General features: G+C 60.6%; 3 protein-coding genes across 11 annotated transcripts in view; 2 read left to right on the forward strand and 1 right to left on the reverse strand.

Moving 5' to 3' along the window:
• Window positions 1–10,522, forward strand: part of SLC9A3R2 (solute carrier family 9, subfamily A (NHE3, cation proton antiporter 3), member 3 regulator 2) — a 13,921-nt gene extending 3,399 nt beyond the window's left edge. The window contains exons 2-7 of the mRNA XM_008581678.1: window positions 2,418–2,618; window positions 7,600–7,779; window positions 8,373–8,526; window positions 8,601–8,644; window positions 9,216–9,278; window positions 9,515–10,522. Of these exons, the coding sequence (XP_008579900.1) occupies window positions 2,523–2,618; window positions 7,600–7,779; window positions 8,373–8,526; window positions 8,601–8,644; window positions 9,216–9,278; window positions 9,515–9,673 (696 nt within the window). The 5' untranslated portion in view covers window positions 2,418–2,522 and the 3' untranslated portion in view covers window positions 9,674–10,522. The remainder of the gene's footprint in view (window positions 1–2,417; window positions 2,619–7,599; window positions 7,780–8,372; window positions 8,527–8,600; window positions 8,645–9,215; window positions 9,279–9,514) is intronic.
• Window positions 10,523–11,335: 813 nt separating this feature from the next.
• NTHL1 (nth endonuclease III-like 1 (E. coli)) lies at window positions 11,336–17,400 on the reverse strand. The gene is made up of 6 exons (XM_008581688.1): window positions 17,250–17,400; window positions 16,084–16,322; window positions 15,235–15,405; window positions 14,148–14,307; window positions 11,614–11,719; window positions 11,336–11,531 (listed from the first exon to the last, which is right to left on the reverse strand). The coding sequence occupies exons 1-6, from the start codon at window positions 17,386–17,388 to the stop codon at window positions 11,408–11,410; spliced, it is 939 nt and encodes a 312-aa protein (XP_008579910.1). The 5' UTR covers window positions 17,389–17,400; the 3' UTR covers window positions 11,336–11,407.
• A 324-nt stretch (window positions 17,401–17,724) lies between these two features.
• The window catches only part of TSC2 (tuberous sclerosis 2), a 35,423-nt gene continuing 33,229 nt past the window's right edge, over window positions 17,725–19,918 (forward strand). For 4 of the 9 annotated variants that reach the window (XM_008581718.1, XM_008581724.1, XM_008581723.1 and 1 more), the window contains exon 1: window positions 17,738–18,180. In XM_008581718.1, the coding sequence (XP_008579940.1) occupies window positions 18,043–18,180 (138 nt within the window). In that variant the 5' untranslated portion in view covers window positions 17,738–18,042. Of the gene's footprint in view, window positions 18,181–19,918 lie in introns of all 9 variants that reach the window. The other 5 variants (XR_551146.1, XR_551147.1, XM_008581741.1 and 2 more) reach the window with 2 other exon arrangements.

Consider the following 19,918-nt stretch of genomic DNA (forward strand, 5'->3'; position numbering starts at 1 on the left):
GGAGCCCGGCTCCCCCGCCGAGGCGGCCGCTCTGCGCGCCGGGGACCGCCTGGTCGAGGTCAACGGCGTGAACGTGGAGGGCGAGACGCACCACCAGGTGGGGGCCCGCGTGGAGAGGTGGGGGACGTGGCCGGGAGCAGCGACCGCGCACCTCCTTCCCGGCCTCCCCGCAGGAAGCTCAGTCCTGCGCCGCGGGAGGAGCGGGCGGGGGGGTGGCGTCCTGGCAGGGAGGGGCCCGCACTGCGGTCCCTCCGGCCCTTGACCCTGGCTCTCTGGTCTCACTTTGGCTTCAGTGTGCCGTGTGGGGGGATGTCGACACCTTGGAGCATCTGCGTGCAAGTGGGGACCCAAGTGCTTTTCTCTGAGTGCGTGTGCACACAACTTGGTGTGTGGGAGTGTGCAGGTCCCTCTGGGATCACCCATGTGTACACACAACTGCTGTGTGTACCCAGGGAATGGTCACAGTAAGAACACATATGTGTGTGTCGGGGGGGGACAGGTTTGAATGCCCAGACGTGCTTGTGAGCTGGGCTCTGTGCGTGTGCACGCGTGCTGGACTGTGAATGTGAACATACAGGTCTGCTTGCCTGCGTGTGTGTGGACAGGTCTGAATGCCTGGACGTGTGTGAGCTGGACTCTGTGTGTGTGTGTGTGCATGCACACATGTCCAGGCCTGTGTCCTCACACCTGGCCATATGTACTCGCTAGTGTGTGTCTGCAGGCTGCTGTACTAGTGTGCGTCCCAGCTGGGTGTGTCTGGGTTGGGTGGCAGCACATTCCTTAGCTCCAGAGACACCCCCCTCCTCAGGGGCTGCCTGGATTCACGGGGGTCACTGATGGCAGCCCTCTGCCTCCTGCAGCTGGAGAGAAGGCGGGAAGGAGGGCAGGGTCTCTTCTCTGCACGTTCTGATCCCTTAGGGTGTCTATCTCCCACTGGCCAGGGACTCACATCACACCCTGGCTGGGGTCCAGCCTCCCTCCACCCCTTCTGCTCTGGGTCCTCTGTGTCCCCTCACAGAACCAGCAGGTCCATGACCTGTCTATGTGGCCAATCCTGAGGCCCAGAGATGAGCAGATTGGTTCTTGGTTGGGCCAAGAGCTGAACTCGTATTTCTGTCCCAGGGTCCCTGTCTGTCCATGTGTGTGCTGTGATCTGTCTTCTATCAGAGTATCAACTGGATAAGACTGTTTGCTGAAGAAGAGTGGGGGGCCGTAGGGCTTGGCCTGAGGCCTGGGAAATGGCTGGCAGAGCTGGGACCCACTCTCGCCCCAAGAGCACCTGTTTATCCAAGGCCTCTGGGGTGCTAGTCTCTAAGAACATCACTCACAGAGCTATGTCGGGCCCTCCTCACTGCCCCAGGAGGTGCAGCTGTGACCCTCATGTTACACATGAGGACCCTGAAGTTTGCAGATAGTGGATGCCTTGTCCAGGCCACACAGTCAGGAAGCAGCAGGGTGCTGGGATCCTCCTACCGCTCTCTCGGTCATGGGGAGAGAGGAGGAACAGAGGGTGGCCAGGGCGAAAGTGGGCTTGTTCCAGACCCTTCTATCTGTTGTCAACATCTGTTGAGCAGAACAGTGGGTAGGGACCCCAACCGCTCTCCCAGGCTGGGGTGGGGGTGGGGTTGTTGCCCTTCCTACCACGATGCCCTCCTCCCTGCCACGCACACTGGCATCACGCACACTCCATGGCTGCCAAGTGCTCTGGACGCTTCACAGGCACCCACACAGGCACACAGATGGCCAGAAGGCCACACCGGTCCCACAGGTGGACCTGTCCCCTCCCCCTCACCTGCGGGGTCTGATTCCAGCTGCCTGGATGTGTGTGGCTGCCTGAGTGGAACCCAGGTGTTCACCTCTCCGCAGGCCCTGCAGGAACAGGTCTGTGGCCATAGTGTGGAGCAAATGGAAGGCCTAGAGGCAAAGGTTTAGGTTCCCACACAGCACCCCAAGAAAGACAGAAGCAGGCACAGACCCGCCTGAACTGGGACCAGGGAGACACCTCTCTCCCTCAAATCCAGACTGAGAGACAGACTCTGAAACAGATGGATGTACACGAACACACACACGCACACACAGACTGAAAACTCCAAGCTCAGCCGTGCACCATCTCTGTCACTTCCAGACAGACTGACTCACCCAGCTGGCCTTACCCCGCAGCCCCTTCCTGGCCCTCTTGGAGAAGATCCTGAAGTCCTCACAGCCTGGGCCCCCATGTCAGGAGCCCTGGGACAGGAGGGAGGGAGCTGTGGACACTGGGGGTGGGGGGCGGGGCCCGCAGGCCTCTCGGTCCAGCCGCCCACGCCTGGTGGACCAGCGCCTGCCCGTGAGCCTGGGCCAGCCCAGAGTGGTGCCACCATCCATGTGCCGCCCCAAGTGATGGCTGCTGACCCGCTCCTGCCTCCCGCCCGTCCCAGGTGGTGCAGAGGATCAAGGCTGTGGAAGGGCAGACTCGGCTGCTGGTGGTGGACAAGGAGACGGATGAGGAGCTGCGCCGGCGGCAGTTGACCTGCACCGAGGAGATGGCCCAGCGAGGGCTTCCGCCCACCCACGACCCCTGGGAGCCCAAGCTGGACTGGACACGTGCAGGCAGTGTCAGCTCTGACCCTGGCCAGAAGGTATGGTGGGCTCTACCCACAGGGCCACCCTGGCCCTCCCCAGCCACCATCTCGGCCTCTTAGTGACTATCTTCGCCTTCAGTCACCTCCGGAAGTCTCTGGCTCTTCTGCCTTTCGGGCCCCTTCTCTGCCCCAGTGACCACTGTCTGTGCTCCTGGTGACTGCTCTCCTGGTCACTTGGGGCTACTCTCTCTGTCCTCAGCCTGTGTTCTAAACTCGGTGGGGTCAGGGCAGCCTGGCCCTGGCCCCCTGTCTCTGTCCCTCTTCCTTATGACACTAAGGAGCCACCTGGCCTAGGGAGGGATCACTATAACAAGCTAACCCCCCCAACCCCCTCCCTGCCTGGCCTAGTGGCTGAGTAGCCCTGGGAGGAGTTACTGGAACAGTCCAGGACTGAGTTTGCCCAGTTCTGTGTCTGTGTTGGGTGTCTGTCCGTAGCTCACTTTGTCTGAGGAGTCTGTGTGTGCTGGGAAGGCCTTGGAGAGGTCCATGGTGTTGGGGGAACTGAGGAGACATTCTGAAATGGGGCACAGCCTGGGGGGAGCTGGGACACACATGGGGACAAGGTCTGTATTGGGGGTCTTGTAACTGCTGTGTGCTGGTTTGCTCCGTCTGAGCAGCCTGGTTGCCCTTCATGCTGCTAGGTCCTGGGGAGCCTCACAAGATGCTTCTGGGGAAGCCCGCTCCTCCCCCCAGAGAAAAGGGAGGGCACAGGGGTTTCCACTTGCTGAACCTCCTGGGCCCTTGCTCGTTAGCACCTTCTCTGGTCCTCCCTGCCTCCAGGCCCAGAGAACTGGGGAGAGCTTGTCCCACCTCCTTCCAGGTATCCGGCCTGGGAGGTGGCCCCCAGCGTGCATGGCCAGGAGGAAGAGCCTGAGGCTCTTTGTCCTGCACGCTTGGAAACCTTGATGTTATTGTCTCTCATGCCTCTCCCTTTTGTTTTACTTTTTTTCCAAAGAAATCCCTTTAGGAGGGCTTACCGGTTAGCTCAGTTGGTTAGAGCGTGATGTCATAACACCAAGGTCAAGGGTTTGGATCCCCTTACCAGCCAGCTGCCAAAAAAAAAACCCAAAAACTCTTTAGGGGATTCAAGTCCAGGAGCCCCCTGGATCCGACTTTGAGAACCACTGGCCTAGCAGTGGCGGAGGTGTCAGTTTTGGAGTTTCTGGGAGTGCCAGGGACCTTGACATCTACCTTTTCCCTTTCTTAGATGTCTCCCACTCAAGCTGTGTCTGTGAGCTGGGCCCTGTGGGGCCTGTCTTGGCTGGGAGATGGCATTCTCGATGGGAAGCCCAGCCTGGGCAAAGCCTTGGGCCTGGGAGCTTATGGGACACTTTTCATTCTCTGGAACTCCAGGGCAGGCCATGAGGACGATCAGGGCCATGAGCGCTGAGCCCTCAAGTCTGGACTTTGCCCTAGGTCTTCCTTTGGTTAGATGTCTTTCAGAGGAGCCCTGGACTGATGGCTGGTGGGCACTGCAGGATGCAGGCTCATCCTAGGCTCCCCTTCCCTCAGGCTGAGGGATGGAGCCTCCCTCTTTCCAGGGCACCCCCTCCCCGCCAGGAGGAAGCTCTCCCGCCCCCCCAAGGCATTTGTCCATTGATTTAGACACAAACTGCAGAGTTCACCTTCCTGTGGAAAAATCCGCCCTCGGGTCTTATCTGAAGGGTGGGGTAGCTGAGGCACCCTGTCCTTGGGTGGGACCTTCCCCCTCTGCTATTTCAGGCTCTGGGGGCTGCAGGAAACCCTAGGAGGGGGCTTCCTCTGGGTGTATTTTTAGAGAAACAAAGAAGGCCCCAACTGCCAGGTACTTCTGTAGGTGGGGCTGGGCTGGGGACAGGGACTCGAGGAGGTCAGGGGGGGCCCAAGGGACCCGGTCTCCCCCTCTCCTTCCCACCAGCCAGAGACCTGAAGTTTAATTAGCTGAGTTCACAGCATTGGAAGGAGGAGCTGGACCTCCTGTGACCTCCAGAAACCAGGCTCAGATACCACCCATCACGGGCAGGGAGCGCCTTGGGCTGTTGGGGACCTGGAGGGCAGAGCTTACCCTGAAGGGGGGTGCTGCGATGGGGGCAGTGGTGGCAGAGCAACAGGAGACCTGGGGCAGATGTATGGGGTTTTGCTTTGGTGCAGGATAGAGAAGGCCCACTCCTGGGTGCCCTGTGGGAGGTAAGGGCCACTCTCACCCTCTCTGGGTCCCAGTGTCCTCTGTCCGGGGGTGGGGATGGAGGAGGTGGGACAGAGGAGGACACTGATGTGTTTGGCCCCTCCCTTTGGGGGCCGTGAGGGCCTAGTCAGCAGTGACTCAGCCCCAGGCCACACCAGCTGGAGTGGCTGCAGCTGCAGTACAGCTGATCCTAGCAGTGACGACAGAGGACAGCCCCCAGACAGAGATGGGGCAGCTATCTGTGCCAGGGCCTCGGAAGCGGTACAGGTCTGGGCGCTCTGCCCCCTTGCCCCCAGCCCATGCCGCCACCCCCTGTCTGGAGAGTCTCAGGGGCTGAAAGTGAGTGGGGGTGACAGTTCTGCAGGAGGTGGCTACATAGTATGGGATGCAGTGCCTGCAAGAAGGCTTTTGGGGCTCCCCTGCTCCTGCTCCCCACCCCACCCTGTGAGCCATGGTGGGACTGTCTTCTGTTCTGGGGCTGGGGTCCCCACCCTGCCTCCCTGTCTCCCCAGTCCTGGGTCCTGGTGTAGGGCAGGGCCTCCCAGCAGTTTCCTTCCTTCCTTTCTTGGGACGGAAACCCAGCTGGGTGGGGGGACGCCAGGCTGGAGCCTCAGCAGGGGAGGGGGCGCAGTCACCACCCTGCTCCCCAAAGTGACTCAGTCCCCCCTGTCCCCACCCATCCCCAGGGAGCTTGGGCCACAGTGGGAGGTAGATAAGTGGGAGCTCAGGCCACTCCACTGCCTGCCATCTTTGTCCCAATGCTCATGGCCCGCCTGGGGAGCGCCGCGCCACCTGCCCTGGCCCCAGGAGCCCCTCCACGGAGCCCATCCCGGGGCTTTGTGCAGGTCAGGTGAGGTGGGGCAGAATGGGGCTGAGGACCCCAGCTGCTGGCTTAGCCCCCAGGGTAGGAAGAGGGGACTCAGGGGAGCTTGGTGTGAGCGGACGCCGAGCAACAAAGGGGGGCCTTTCTCTGCCAGGACTGGTGAGTCACCATCTGGGGGGACACAGCCCAGCTCCCGGGGCACCCCCATGCCAGCCTCTTCGTCTGGTTACAGGCATGGCTGGGGACGGGGCTTGCCCGGCTTTGCCACAGGCTGTCTAGCTGGGAGCCGTGGGAGCCGGAGGGCATGGCAGGAGGCAGCAGGAAGTGTGCACGATCCAGGCTGGAGGAGGAGTGCGGGGATGTGCCCCATGCCGTCCCTGCACTTGGCCCTTCCTCTTGGGGGTCTAGTGCCATTTGGTACGCCCCCCGACCCTGCTTACAGCAAGGGGGTTTAGGTGAGACACTAGCAGAAACCTCTTGGCTTGAGGTGAGAGGTGGCCCTTCTGGATGGATGCAGGGGGATAGCCAGAATGGCCCCAAGAACGTGGATGTGGCCTCCGCATGACCTCGTGGCCTCTGCCTGGCCTCATGGCCCCGGATGCCCCACCAAATCCTGCTTCCCATTTGGGGGCCTTGAGAGACCCCCCTGCCACTGCTGAGGGCGTGGGAAGAGGCCGCAGGGGCCGGCACCACAGGCATGTGTGGGTGGCTGTCTGTGTCCATGTAGCGTGCTTGTGAGTCTGTGTTTGGACATCTTGTCTCTGTGACCTCGTGATGTGCCTTTGCGACCTGGGCTGTGTCCATGCCCGGCTCTGGCCTGCTTCCCTCCCTCCCCTGAGAGCTGCTGTCCCCAGCCAGCCAGCCTCAGGGGCTGTGCTGTGACCTATGTCCATGGGGAGGTGTTAAGGCCTGTCTCAGAGCCCCACACCTGTACCTCCAGGTGTGTCTGGGAGAGGGGACGAGTCTATGCAGTGGGGTCCTGGAAGTCCTGGTGTAGTGGGGGCCAGGTGGGGGCCATGCTAAAGGCTGCTGGAGGGGTCAGTGGGTGGTCAGGGCTGCATGACCCTAACCTGGCCTGTGGTCCCTCAGTGATACCTGGGGAGGTGGCAGGTAAGGGAGGGGCTCTGGTGAGCACCCCTGGCCTGCACACTCACCTGCACATGCCCTGGAGCCCTGAGCGCTCCCTGGAAACCTGAGCTGCCACCCGCCTGCTCACTCCAGCCACCCGCCCATGTTTAATTGAGCACAGTGGCCACTGGCCACTGCCGTGGTCACTGCCCAGGCCCTTGGCTGGGTGGGGGTCTCGGGCGTGGTCCCTGCCTGCACGGCCCACTAGCCTAAGAGCCCTACAGCAGGATGCCAGAGGTAAAGGGAGGTAGGGTGGTGGTGGGGGTTCCTTGGGGCCCCAGGTGGCCTTCTGAGTCTGGGCAGAGAGGTGGGCAGGCCCCATCCTTGGCCCCCTCTCTTGGCCCCAGCCCCTTCTCTCTGGGCCCGATGGGGGCGGGGGCAGGGGTGGCTGCAGTGTGCTGGAATGTGGAAGCAAACACTGCCAGCCTCCTGGAGGCCTTGGAGAGAACCCAAAACCTCTGGCCTAGGAGCGCCAGCCCCACACCAGGGAGGGGGTGCCTGCAGGGACAGCCTTCCCGCCTGGCCTCTGCCAAAAACCCTGACAGTCCACAGCACTGTCCTTGAGCCAAGTGAGTTCTCCCAACACCCCATAAGGCAGTGGGTCCCACCAGAAGACATCTTCAGGTTTGGAAACTGAGGCTTTGCCCAAGATTCCACAGCTAAAGTTCCCTCACAGGCAGCCTCACCAAGCCCTGGGGCATGGGGCACACAGAGTATTTGTCACTGAGACCTGGGCCTGCCACTGCCAGGTGGAGGAGCACAATACGGAGCTTGGGGCTGGGGTCAAGTTCTCCAGCGGTGCGCAGCCTCTGGGGGTGGGAGGCTGGAGCCAGAGCCTGATCCTGCATCTCCTGTGCATGCAGGATGTCAATGGGCCCCCACGGGAGCTGCGTCCTCGGCTCTGCCACCTGCGAAAAGGACCCCAGGGCTATGGCTTCAACCTGCACAGTGACAAGTCCCGGCCTGGCCAGTACATCCGCTCTGTGGACCCGGGCTCCCCTGCTGCCAGTTCCGGCCTCCGTGCCCAGGACCGGCTCATTGAGGTGCCCCACCTGCCAAGGCTTCAGGGGTGCTGGGCGCCCCATGTGTGTGACTGCGTTCCTGTGTGTGTCCCTGTCCTAGTGTGTGTCTGTGTCTGCATGTCCCAGTGTGTGTCTGTGCCCGCATCGCCATGTCTGCGTGTCCTCATGTGTCCCCATGCGTGTCTGTGCATCCCCATGTGTGTCTCTGTGTCCCCATGCACGTCTGCATGTTCCTGTGCGTGTCTATCTGTGCATACCCATGTGTTTGTGTATCCCATGTGTGTCCGTGTCCCCATGTCTGCATGTCCTCATGTGTGTCCGTGTGTCTGTGCATCCCCATGTGTGTCTGTCCCTGTGTTTCTGTGGGTCTGTGCCCAGTGTGTCTGCGTGTCCCTGCTCGTGTGTTTGCATGTCCCTGTGCGTGTGTCCATGTTGGGTCCCTGGGCCATGCTGGGAGGAGGGAGTGCAGGGAACCTGAGCTGGCACTTGTCTTGCTGCCTTGGCTGGTGGCAGCGTTGATGAATATTTGATGCCACACCTGCTGGGTGGCGTGGGAGGACATGGGGTGCTGGCTGGGCCCCTCGGCAGTGCTGACCCTGTGCTGGCGGTGGCAGGTGAATGGGCAGAATGTGGAGGGGTTGCGTCATGCTGAGGTTGTTGCCAGCATCAAGGCGAGAGACAATGAGGCGCGGCTGCTCGTGGTGGACCCTGAGACGGACGAGCACTTCAAGCGGCTACAGGTCACACCCACCGCGGAGCATGTGGAAGGTGGGCTGCTGCCCCCAGGCACAGGGTGGTGCAATGTGGGGGCTGGGGCAGCCTCTGACACACTGTCCCCACAGGTCCACTGCCATCACCTGTCACCAACGGGACCAGTCCTATCCAGGTGAGAGGCGGGTCCATGGGACCACAGGGGCACCTCTGGGGGTCCCCAGGCCTGATGGAGGTCCCCCTCCCCCTGGAGATCCCTGCTCTTGAGTAGGAGCAGCTGTGAGACGCACCTCTGGCCCCATCGCCCCAGTTTTAATGCCTGTGTGTACCCCGTCTGGGTCAGCAGCGCACCCCAGCCATGGGTCCCAGGACTGCTGCCCTGTGTTCCTCTCCCTGGCACTACCTGGCTAACGAGCCATCCTTCAGTCCCCACCTCAGGAGGCCAGCTTTCAGTTTACCCCAGGTGACACATGGGTGGTTCCTGCACCCAGTCACCCTATCTGTGTCGTAAGCCGGCCAGGGCCAGGACACCTGCCTGTTCACTGTGCCCAGCATGTGCCCAGCGGGACCTGGGGTGTAGTAGAGGCCGGGTGCCTGCTGAGTGATTGAAGCTGTGGTGTGTGCGCATGCGCGTGTGCAGATGTGTATGCGTGTGCATGCACGTGTGTGCGTGCGCGCGTCTGTGTGTGCCTCAGCGGCTCTCCAGATGGGGATCCTGAAGCCACAGCTTGCCCTCGGTTTCCCAGCTCAATGGTGGCTCAGCATGCTCGTCCCGAAGTGACCTGCCCGGCTCGGACAAGGATGCCGAGGTAACTGGTTTTCCTCCTGCCCCCACTGCTGTGCTCACACACAGGGGTGCCTGAGGCCTTGGGTGTGGCTGTCTGTGGAGGCATCAGCCTGGGCAGTGGGGCAACCACATCCAGGAAGCCCTCCTGAGCCTGCTGCCCCAGCCCTACCAGGTGGCCTCCAGTGTGCATTCCATGGGAAGGGTCACTGTCTGGGGCCATGGTCTGGGGCTTACTCTGGGCACCTTGCCCACCCCCAGGATGGCAGTGGCTGGAAGCGAGACCCCTTCCAGGAGAGTGGCCTCCACTTGAGCCCCACCGCGGCCGAGGCCAAGGAGAAAGCTCGAGCCACGCGGGTCAACAAGCGGGCGCCGCAGATGGACTGGAACCGCAAGCGCGAGATCTTCAGCAACTTCTGAGCCCCTCCCTGCCCAATCCTGGGCCCCCGGCCGCCTCTGCACGGGCTTGGGCCGCCCAGAGCTCCCCAAGCCTCAGTGGACTGGAGGGTCGTTCCTCTACCACTTGGAAACCCACCCATGCCCCAGTGAGCTCCTGTCCTGTCCGCCACCCGCTTGGTGCCGGGGGCATGTCACAGCAAGATGGGAGAGGGACGGAGAGAGAGGCAGTGGGCAGAGCCATGGGCCACGGGGGTGAGGGCCTGCGCTGCCTGCCCTGGGCCTGCTGACTGAAAGGAATTTGTGTTTTCGCTTTTTTTCCAAAAAGATCTCCAGCTCCACATGTTTCCACTTCATACCAGAGCTCCCTTCCCCCACCCCCTTGGGACGCGCTCTCTAAATAATTGCAATAAAACAAACCTTTTTCTGCAAACCATTTCCTCCCCCACCCCCTCCACAGCGGCCATCCTGAGGGGGAGTCCTAGGGACTTCCAGGGGACAGAGAGAGCTGGGGCCCCCAGGCTGTGCTCGTGGGGGCTTCAGGGTAAGACTGGGAGGCCAAATGTGGCTGTAGGAGCTGCCCCCCGCCCCTCCCGGTGTGGATATCACTAGGCCAGACCCACACCCCCAGCTCCCCTGTCCAGCTACCCCATGCTGCCCCTCGCCCTGCTAGGGCCTGGGAGTGTGGGGCATGAGAGCAGGCCCAGGAGGCACCCGGCTTCTGGGCTGACCCTGCCTTGCACCTGCCTCACGGAGACCCTGCTGACCACCTTTTCCTCCTGTGCCCCGAACCCCCAAACTGACCGGCACTGCTGTCTGCCTCGTAAGCCATAGCGCGTGTGCGCCCTCTGAATAAACAGGGCTTGTCTCTGACCTTGGGCCTCTGTCTTCTCTGAGCCTTCAGCCAGGGGTGGGGGAGTGGGAGAAGGAGGCCCCTTCTCAGGAAGCCGTGGTTGGGGCAGGGAGGCAGTAGCTGCCAGCCCCCTCCTCTGAGTCTCAGTTGCTGGAAACTGGGTCTCATTTCTCGGCCCCCCGCCTGCATCTGTCTGCTCTCATCTCTGCTCCCTCTCCCCCTTCCCACTCCAGACCTGTTGGGACCCTACACCGCCAAGGCTTGTCCTCTCCCACCCTCTGTTGCACGTTCTGGGGCCCTTGCCTACCACTTTGCCTGGCAAGGCCCACCTCCCACCTTCACTTCCCCTATGAAGCCACCTGGGCCCCTGATACCCCCATGGGCTACCCTCTACCTGGTGCAGCTTCAGAAGCTACCCAGAGATCAAGCCTTGTGCCTTGCGGTGCCTAGCCTGGGTCTGAGAGTCCCTTTTGAAGCCAGGTGATTCTGTAAATGTGGGGGTGGGGCCCCACAGAGATGGGGCTCTCAGGTGCACAAATTCAGGAACTGGAGGTCAGATGTGGGCTGAGAAGCTGCTGGCCTGCCCCCAGTGGGTGGATGGGGTACGTGGGGGCAGTGGCTTTCCCAGCAGCTGGCTGCAGCTGGTGCTCACCATTCCCTCCCTCCCGGGTTCATGCACACCCACTCTCCCCTCCCTCCCTGAGTACACAGCACAGATTGTCACATCCCCATCCCGGCCTCCCAGGCAGCCCTGCTCCAGATGCACACGAGCCTGGGAGCACACACTTCCCAGATCTCCCTCCCCCAGGGATAGAAGTCAGCCAGACCCCAACTGCAAAAACTCCTAAGCTTTATTGTGAAACAGGCAGCAGCTCCCCAAGCAAGGGCATTTCACAGACATGGCCTCAGAGGCGCCGGGCAGTCGGGCACAGAGCCTGGTTGAGGCAGGCCTGGCAGCGAGGGTGGACGGGCAGACAGGTCTGCTGGCCGAAGCCCACCAACAGTCCGTTAATCTCGCCCCACAGCTCCCTGTGGGGGTGGGAGCCCGATCAGTGCCATGGGGGGGGGGGCAGACCCTGCCCCCCTCCCGCCTGCCTCCCTGTCCCCGCACCTGGGCAGCCACTCCTCCAGGGAGGCCCGGGTCTCCTCTGGGGACTTGGTCACCTTCTCGGTCCACCGAAGTCGGTTGGCAATTCTGTGCACATGTGTGTCCACTGCTGCTTGGAAGTGGGGCAGGGTTACCAGGGGGGCACAAAGCCAGAGCCTCCCACCCCCTACCCCCAGGCCTCCGAGCGGGGACCAGAACTGAACAGCCCTGGCTGCAGGCCTGAGAGTGGCACCCTGGCCACCTCCAAGGATTCTCCACTGATGGAGCAGGGGCTGGAGCACTCTTTTTGGGGTGCAGACAGCCCCCTTCAGGCCTCTCTCCCATAATCCCAGGGAGCTTGGGGGGGGGGTCCTCTGCTCTGGGCAGGGGGGTGGGGGATGCTATATCTGCTCTGGGCTCTATTTCCCCCAACAACAGGAACTAACTTAGGTCGAGCACTTGCTAGGGGCCAGACCCTGTGCTATTTACCGGCCTTGACTTAGTACGTCCTAACCAGACAACTACAGATGCAGCTGCTGAGGCCCAGCAGGATTCTGACTCTGAAGTGGCCCAGGCCCAGGCACTGGCTGTGGGCACCAGGTGGGTGGCAGCAGCTCAGCCCAGTGGGCCAGCATGAGGTCACTGCCCGCAGAGCCAGCACCTGCCACTACAGGTGTCAGGGACAGAGTGGAGAGAGCAACCCAGCCTGCCGCAGCTGTGGTCCACCTGGGCTTTGGCTTCTGCCCCTCTGCCTGGCCATCCCGGGGGCTCGGCCTGGTTGCCCGCTCACCACAGCCTCCTCCCATCCGGCTGCTCTGGCCAACTGCAGTCCTAGCTCTGCCTCCCTCTCCTGTGTTTGCCAAAAAGGAAGCCAGTCCCTGCACCGTATCCCTTGCCAACTGCTTGGAAAAAGACATCCTGGGGGCACAGGGAAAACACGAAGGTGAGGGGTTGCATCTGTGGGTCCCTGTGCCTGTTCCCTCCTCTGTAACAAGGAAAGGACCGTACTCCTTAGGACACCCAGGGGCCCAGTCCAGGGCTACATCATGCCATGTGAGCTTCCTCTGCCCTCCTCAGAGGGCTTCCTGCACATGAGTAGTTGGGGCGGCCGACTCCTTTACTCAGTTTTTGGCTGAAGCTCAAGTGTCTTGCCCAAGGTCACCCAGTTGGGAGGGGCAGAGCTGGGACTGGCTCCTGTACCCCATGGCTCCAGCTTTTTTCCCCCCCCCCCACCTGGTCAGTATGGGGATTTGAACCCATGACCTTGGGGTAATGAGGCTGCACTCTAACCAACTAAGCTAACCAGGCAGCTGGCTCTAGCTTTTTAATTGACAGGGCTTCTCTCTCAGGGAACCCCCTAGGAGGCAGGCCTGGGGTCTCCCATCAGGTGGTCAGATCCACAGACAACCAGAGAGAGTGATATTCCGACACTTCTGTCTGTTACATCCATTGCTCCCAAAGCACTGCCCCCTGCCCTGCCTTGGACAAGGGGCCCTTCCCCCTGCCCAACCACTCCCAGCATTCCTGGGATGTGGGCAGCTGAGGACAGCCACCCAGATAAGCTCAAGTATATGCTGAGAGCTCATGAGTGAGCAGCACTCAGACTCGAGGTAGGGAAGAGGCTTTGACCCACTCCTGCCAGGCTGGTACCAGCTCTTCAGGCGGCTGGTGCTCTCTAGCTTCAGGGGGTGGCCACCAGCTCAAAACCAAAGCCCTTGGCCCTGGGCAGTGCTGGCAGGCACCCCCAGCCCAGGGACCTGCAGCAGGGATTCCCTCCCCCTCTCCTGCTCCCCCTGCAGGAGTCCTGGAAGAGCCCAGGGTGGGGGGCACACAGAGTGGTTGGGATCAAACCCTGGTTTTTGGGCTGGCTGGGCCCTGCTGTTGTGTGGCCTTAGGAGCCCCAACTCCTCTGGGCAAAGGTCTGAGGAAGAAGCAGCCCCATTGCCACCCCAGGGGTCTGTCCTCACCCAACTGCACGGAGCAGCCTCCGATGCCAGGAAGCCAACACCCAGGAAAAGGATTCCAGGAAGGGCCTCCCCCCAGACTCCTCCTCCTTCTTCCCCAGCCCCTTGCCTTCCCTGTACCTCCCCACCCTGCCTGCATCTCTTTCCAGAGCTTTCTGCTCCTGCCCTCTCTCCTGCATCTTGGCTTTGCAGACACTATTCCTTCTGCCCAGAAAGCGCATGTCCTCTTGGCTTTCTCGGGAAGTTTTCCCAGATGCCCCAGTCCAGGCCACTCAGCCATCGGTGCTACCACCCCACAGTGAGGAATTCCTGGATGATGTCTCTCTGCCACTAACGGCACAGACCTGAGTCCAGCTCCAGGGCCCCTCACAGAGCCCAGCACATAGTAGATGCTCAGCAAACATTAGTGCATGCCATCAGCACCCATCTCTGGGTGGGGCTGGCCTAGCTCAGTACGGACAGCACTCCTCTGACCCTTTTGGCTGAGTCGTGGATAAGGAGGCCAAAGCTGGGGTCACAAGGATGTGGGGAACCCGAATAGCAGTCAACAAGCCTGGAGCTGGTCACCCCCCATCGTGGGCACAAGCCACTCACCGATGCCTGACACGGTGCCCCAGGCCACAGCCATGGCCAAGTGTGCCATCTTGGGCCCTACGCCTGGCAGCGCCACCAGCTCTGCCACAGAGGCTGGGATGTCCCCGCCATAGTGCTGCTGCAGGATGGCACTGGTCTGCTTGATGTATCTCACCTTGTTCTGAAAGATTGGGGGGAATCAGGCCTGGATGGGGGGATGGGTATAACCTGACCTGGGAAGACAAAGCCCCAGGGAGACCCATTGGTTCCAGAGCAGCTCTCATCTGCCCAGGACACATGTAGAGGTACCCACTCACTTCTACCCTCCAGGAGGTAGGAACGAGCCAAGGGCAGCAGGGAAGCCCCAGGGAGACCCTGGCAGGGCCTCAAGGCAGGCCTGGACCTTTGCCTCCCACCAGCATGGGCCAATGATATGTGCGGGGTCTGGCTTTGGTCCGCCTGTCTCATCATTCCCCCCAGAGGCCAGGCCAGGCCAAGCAGGCCAGCAATTCCCAGGAGCTGGGCTTAGCAGCACCTGGGCCTTCAGGAAGGAAGGCTGGAGGCAGGGGCTTTCCCACCAGCCGCCAGCCCAGCCGGGCGGTTCCCATCCTGTGCTGAGCAGAGAGGGCTATTTAAAACCCATTTGACAAACTCTGGCCCACGCCAGTGCCAAGGGGAAGCAGCTCCACCCGCCAAGGCGCTGTCAACAGGTCCGCCCATCTACCAACCAGTGTTCTGTGGGGTGGGGGGAGCAGTCTCTCTGGGGCTCCTGGAGGGCAAGGGGCTCTGGAGGAGAGAGAGGTGGTACACTCCAGGGAGGCTTGAAACAGACAAAGGGAAAGGCAGCTGGGCAGGCAAGGGGGCTGGAGGTGTAGGAAGGAAGGGGGTCAAATGGGAAAGGCCAAGGAGCTCCAGTGACTGGGCTCCAGGCCCCAAGGCCCAAGCTCCCATGGGCTGGTCAGTGGGGTGGGGGACATCAGCAGGAACTCGCATCCAGGCCCCAGTGGCCAAAGATACCCAACTCTTGCCTCCTGCACACCCACTGCCCCCCTCAGCCTCCTGAAGTCCCTCCCAGGCCTATGCCACTCCTGGCCCTGGCTGGGCTTACCCTCCAGAAGCCTACGGGGTAGATGAGCTTGCCCAGTGTGCCGTCATCTGTCTGCAGGATGCTGTCCACTGTCAGGCCCCGGGCCCGCAGCCGCTGCATGGCACCTGCCGTCACCTGGTCTTTGGTCTGGCTAGAAAGCATCAGCGACAGGAGCACCTGGTACCTCCGCACCTGCTTGTGCAGCGACAGGGACCAGGTTGGTGGCGGGTCCTTGGTGATCACCCCCACCTTTACTTGTTCCCCTGGTTGACAGATGGGACATCAGCCTCCTACCCACCTGCACCAGTGGGGTGTGTGCGGAGGTCAGGCTGTTGTGTCACCTATAACATTGGGATAATAATAGTACCTGTCTCATAGAATCAGTGGGAAGCTTAATTGAATTACCATGGTACTTAGAGAGAGTTATTGCTTTGTGACTGTTAATACTATCCATTTCACAGACAAGCAAACTGAAGCTCAGAAAGGTGTGCACCCAAGTCACCTGGCAGCAGAGTAGGGATCAGAGCTCAGGTTGGCCTGGACCCAGGCTCAGGACTAGTGAAGCGTAAGGAACTCTCTCTCTCCCTCTCATCACCGAATGACCCTGCTGTGCCAGTGCTGTGCCCAGCAGAAAGCATAGCACGAGGCTCCAAGCCACAGTTGCCCCTGACAGGCTGAGTGGCCACAATGGGGCAGGCGATGCTGCCCAGTGCTCTGGGGCACCAGGTGTGCATCCTCTCGAGGTGCAGCTGGTGGAAGAGGGTGCCAGCCACGAGCCACCCGGTCTTAGGCTGTCCCCTGCCGGAGGCCTGAGAGGAAGCAAGTGTCTTGTTGGGGGGGATCACCCTGAAAGATGGGGCCCCTGCCTACCTTCGGGGGGGCATGGAGGTCATAGCAGTGCTCGACCCCCAGCTGGTCCACAGGTGCGTCCTTTCTGCTCCTCATGGCACGGATATTGGCCAGCTGCTGCTGCCAGTCCTGGGGCTCCCAGACCGGCACTTTGAGGGGCTTGGTGCTCTCATCTTTCTCACCATCTGAAGCCTCATAGGCCACATGCAGTCTCTGTGTCTTCCGCTGACCCTTCACAGGGCTGTGGCCTTTCCTTCCTTCTGCAAAAAGTGCCACTCAGGTCCTTTAGCGAGGGCCACAGGTGAGGGAAGTTACAGGTGCTGCCCTCCTACTACTTCCCCTCACACATTCACACAATGCTGTCCATCTACCACGTGAGGGGTGCTCTGGCCCCAAAACTCAGGGGCGTGCGGAAGCTGCTACCCTCCAAGTCCACCTTCGCACACAAGGGCTCTAGTAACAGCCTCTACTGTGATGCCCCCAACTATCCTCTGTGCTGTATCAGAGACAGGTTCTAACGCCCAGATTGCACTGTGGCCCCTCCCTTTTAACAACTGCTCACCGACACTCCTTTGCACTCATAATGAAGTCCACACTCTCTCCTAGTGTCAAAGCTCGGGCCACCCTGGCTGGCACGGTCCCCTGTCTACTTCTCACTGCCCCAGGGAGGCTCTTTGTCTGGACTCCCCTTGGGCTCCTCGGGTGCTCGTGGGAATCCCCTTCTGGCCAATTCTGCACAAGTCCCGGCGGGACAAGTGCAGAGGCCCTGCTGAGTCCTACGCTTGGCACACACTAGTCCTTAGTGGCCACAATGTAAACATGAATGCCACGCCCTTTCCTGTTTTCTCTCAGAGGCACCGTCTAGCTGGGGGAAGAGACTTGGGGCTGGGAGTGTCCCTGGCACCTGGCCACTGCGGAGGAAGCAGCCACGAGGATCGGGCAGTCTCCGCACAGGCAGCGCGGCGCGAGTGCAGCCTCTCAGGCAGGCTGCTGGGGCGGGAAGGACTTTCATGCTCAGGTCGAGGGTCCCTTGGCACCCAGCCCCTGTGGACTCCAGCCTCTGGGAAAAGGGCCCAGGGTGGGAACGCGGGGCCGCACGTGAGGCCGGGGATCCTTCGCGGTAGCCACCTCCCGGTCCCATCCAGCCCCGCCCCTTCGCCCAAGCTCTGGGCCGGGCGCGGCGCTACCTGCAGCCGCCTCTGCCCTCCGGAGTGGCACGGGATCCTCCCCGCGCCCCCGCGACCCGGCCCGCGGTCCCCGGCTCCTGCTGCGAGTCACCCTGGCCACGCGCAACGTGTTCATGCCGGACTCCCGCGGACTACACATCCCGGCGGCCCCCGCGGCGCCGCCACGTGACCAGCGCCTGGCCCGGAACTAGGACTCCCAGCGGCCCCCGCGGGGCTCTTGGTGTCGTCCCGCTGCCGGAAGTGCCGGCTGCACTTCCGGCGGCAGCTTGGGGCCGGTGGTGTACCCTTTCTCTGCGTCGGGGCGGCGGCGGGTGAGTGGCTAGCGGTTCCCCGACCGCCTACGGCGACCCGGACCGCGGTGTGGCCGGCCCTGCGGGGCAGCGGGGGAGGCGGCCCCGCAAGTGTCCGGGCTCCGGACCTGGCCGTGCCCACCGCAGCCCGACCCGGCGCTAGCGGGTGTCAGCTTCAGGCGTTCCGCGACAGCTCTTCCTCCACGAGGGGAAAAGAGAGGTGGCGCACGTCGGGGCGCCCGGGACCCTGCGGCGGCCCCGCATCCCGTGCACTGAGTCTGGCGGGCGGCCGTGTCTAAGCAGGCGGCTCGCTAGACCAGGCCTGGCGTCGCCCAGGCGTGTCTGGTGCCGGTCAGCCTGGCTGTGGTTGCGTTGGCCGCGGGGGCCGTGAGAGGAAAGGTCGTGCCCACCAGAGACCCGACGTGCGGGCGGAGCTGGTCCTCAGGTGTCTCCGTGCCTGTTTCCTCTGCACAGAGGGGACCTCTGTTGCGTCCCTGTCCATCATGGCCAAGCCAACAAACAAAGATTCAGGCTTGAAGGAGAAGTTCAAGATTCTGTTGGGACTGGGAACACCAAGGCCGAACCCCAGGTCTGCAGAGGGCAAACAGACGGAGTTTATCATCACGGCGGAAATCCTGAGAGTGAGTGAGCTCTGTGTGTCTTCGCTAGCCCAGTGGGAAATGCAAGGAAGGCTGGGTTTGGTCTGTCACCAGGTCCTGTGGGGGGTGGGTTGCTGCTGACCGTCTGCACAGGGCTGCTGTTACCAGTACTGTACAGGTGTATACGTCCAGAAAGTAAAGGATCTTGGTGACCTGGCCCAGCACACTTGAGTTAATGTTCAAATGTCGATGCAAGAAAACCCGTTTTACTAGCCGCGGATTGAATGCTGTCATCTCCACGGGTAGCTAGGGATATGGCCAGATGTTAACTGGTAATTTGTGAGTTCCTGGGAGAAATGGGTCCTTATTTTTGTGTATGTGTTTGAATCCCCCTAACACATGCCTAGCACCATGTTTTGCCCATAAGTAAATGTTAGATTTTTGCACTTGTGAAGTTTCCCACTAAGAAAAAACCAAAACACTCATCAACGGATGAATGGATGTATAATTGTACGTTTATACAATGGGGTGTGGTACGGCAATAAAGAGGAATGCAGTGCTGATGCGTATTACATCATGGATGAACGTTGGAGACATGCTGAGAGGAAGAAGCCAGACACAGAAGGTCACATAGTATATAATTCTGATTATGTGAAATGTTCAGAATAGGCAAATCCATAGAGACAGAAGGTAGATTATTGTTTGCCAGGGGCTGGGGAGCAGGAAGGAATTGGTATGGGATTTCCTTTTGGGGTGATGAAAATGTTCTGGAATTAGTGAAGATAGTTATAGGTATTGTGAATATACTTAAAAGTTAATTGTACAGCTTAAAACTGTCACAATGGTGTATTTTATGTTATAGGAGTTTTATCTCAAAAAATTGCAGTCTTGGGCCGGCCCGGTGGCGCACTGGATAGTGCGCCGCTTGGGAAGTGCGGCAGCGCTCCCGCCCGAGGGTTCGGATCCCACGTACAGACCGGTTCCCGCTCACTGGCTGAGCGAGGCGCGGGAGCAATGCCGAGGGTTGCAATCCCGTTGCCGGTCCCCGGTCCGGTACGGGGGCAACACTGAGGGTTGCGATCCGTTGCCGGACACGGAAAAAGACAAAAGACAAAAAAAAAAAAAAAAAAAAAATTGCAGTCTTGGGCCGGCCGGGGGGCGCACGGGATAGTGCGCCGCTTGGGAAGTGCGGCAGCGCTCCCGCCCGAGGGTTCGGATCCCACGTACAGACCGGTTCCCGCTCACTGGCTGAGCGAGGCGCGGGAGCAATGCCGAGGGTTGCAATCCCGTTGCCGGTCCCCGGTCCGGTACGGGGGCAACACTGAGGGTTGCGATCCGTTGCCGGACACGGAAAAAGACAAAAGACAAAAAAAAAAAAAAAAAAAAAAATTGCAGTCTTGTAAAAAAGTTGCCCATTCTAATCCACTGAGGTAGAGTGCTAAGCTTTTTAGTGAATTCTAAGGTCAGAAAGATCTACTATGTTACACTTCTCACTGTGTAACGGAGACAAAGAAAAGGATTACTCAAAGCACCATGAATGCGCTGAGAAGCCCAAAGGGTCTTCTGACCATTCAAAGTTAGCTTCTATTCTTTATTGCAAAGACAATGAAGTTTCACAAGAAAATTCAGTTGATTCAATCCTTCCGAAAGGACACAAGGACATGGGCAGTGTTAACAAAAGTTATCTATGGCTAAGTATAGCTTAAGCAATGGAAACTAGTAATATCAGTAAAATTAACAATGTGACATTCCAAAGTACAATTAGTGAAAAGCTAAGTTG

Source organism: Galeopterus variegatus, unplaced genomic scaffold (assembly GCF_000696425.1).
Source record: "Galeopterus variegatus unplaced genomic scaffold, G_variegatus-3.0.2 Scaffold92, whole genome shotgun sequence".
Classification (NCBI taxonomy): Eukaryota; Metazoa; Chordata; class Mammalia; order Dermoptera; family Cynocephalidae; genus Galeopterus; species Galeopterus variegatus.

Bases quoted from the DNA above. Each gene is read 5' to 3' on its own strand.
- NTHL1 (XM_008581688.1), bottom strand. From the start codon at position 17,388: ATGTGTAGTCCGCGGGAGTCCGGCATGAACACGTTGCGCGTGGCCAGG. The intron at 11,720-14,147 runs GTGAGTGGCTTG...ACTTCCAAGCAG, and splicing joins GGGCACCGTGTCAGGCATCG to CAGTGGACACACATGTGCAC. The intron at 11,532-11,613 runs GTGCGGGGACAG...CCACCCCCACAG, and splicing joins CTGGAGGAGTGGCTGCCCAG to GGAGCTGTGGGGCGAGATTA.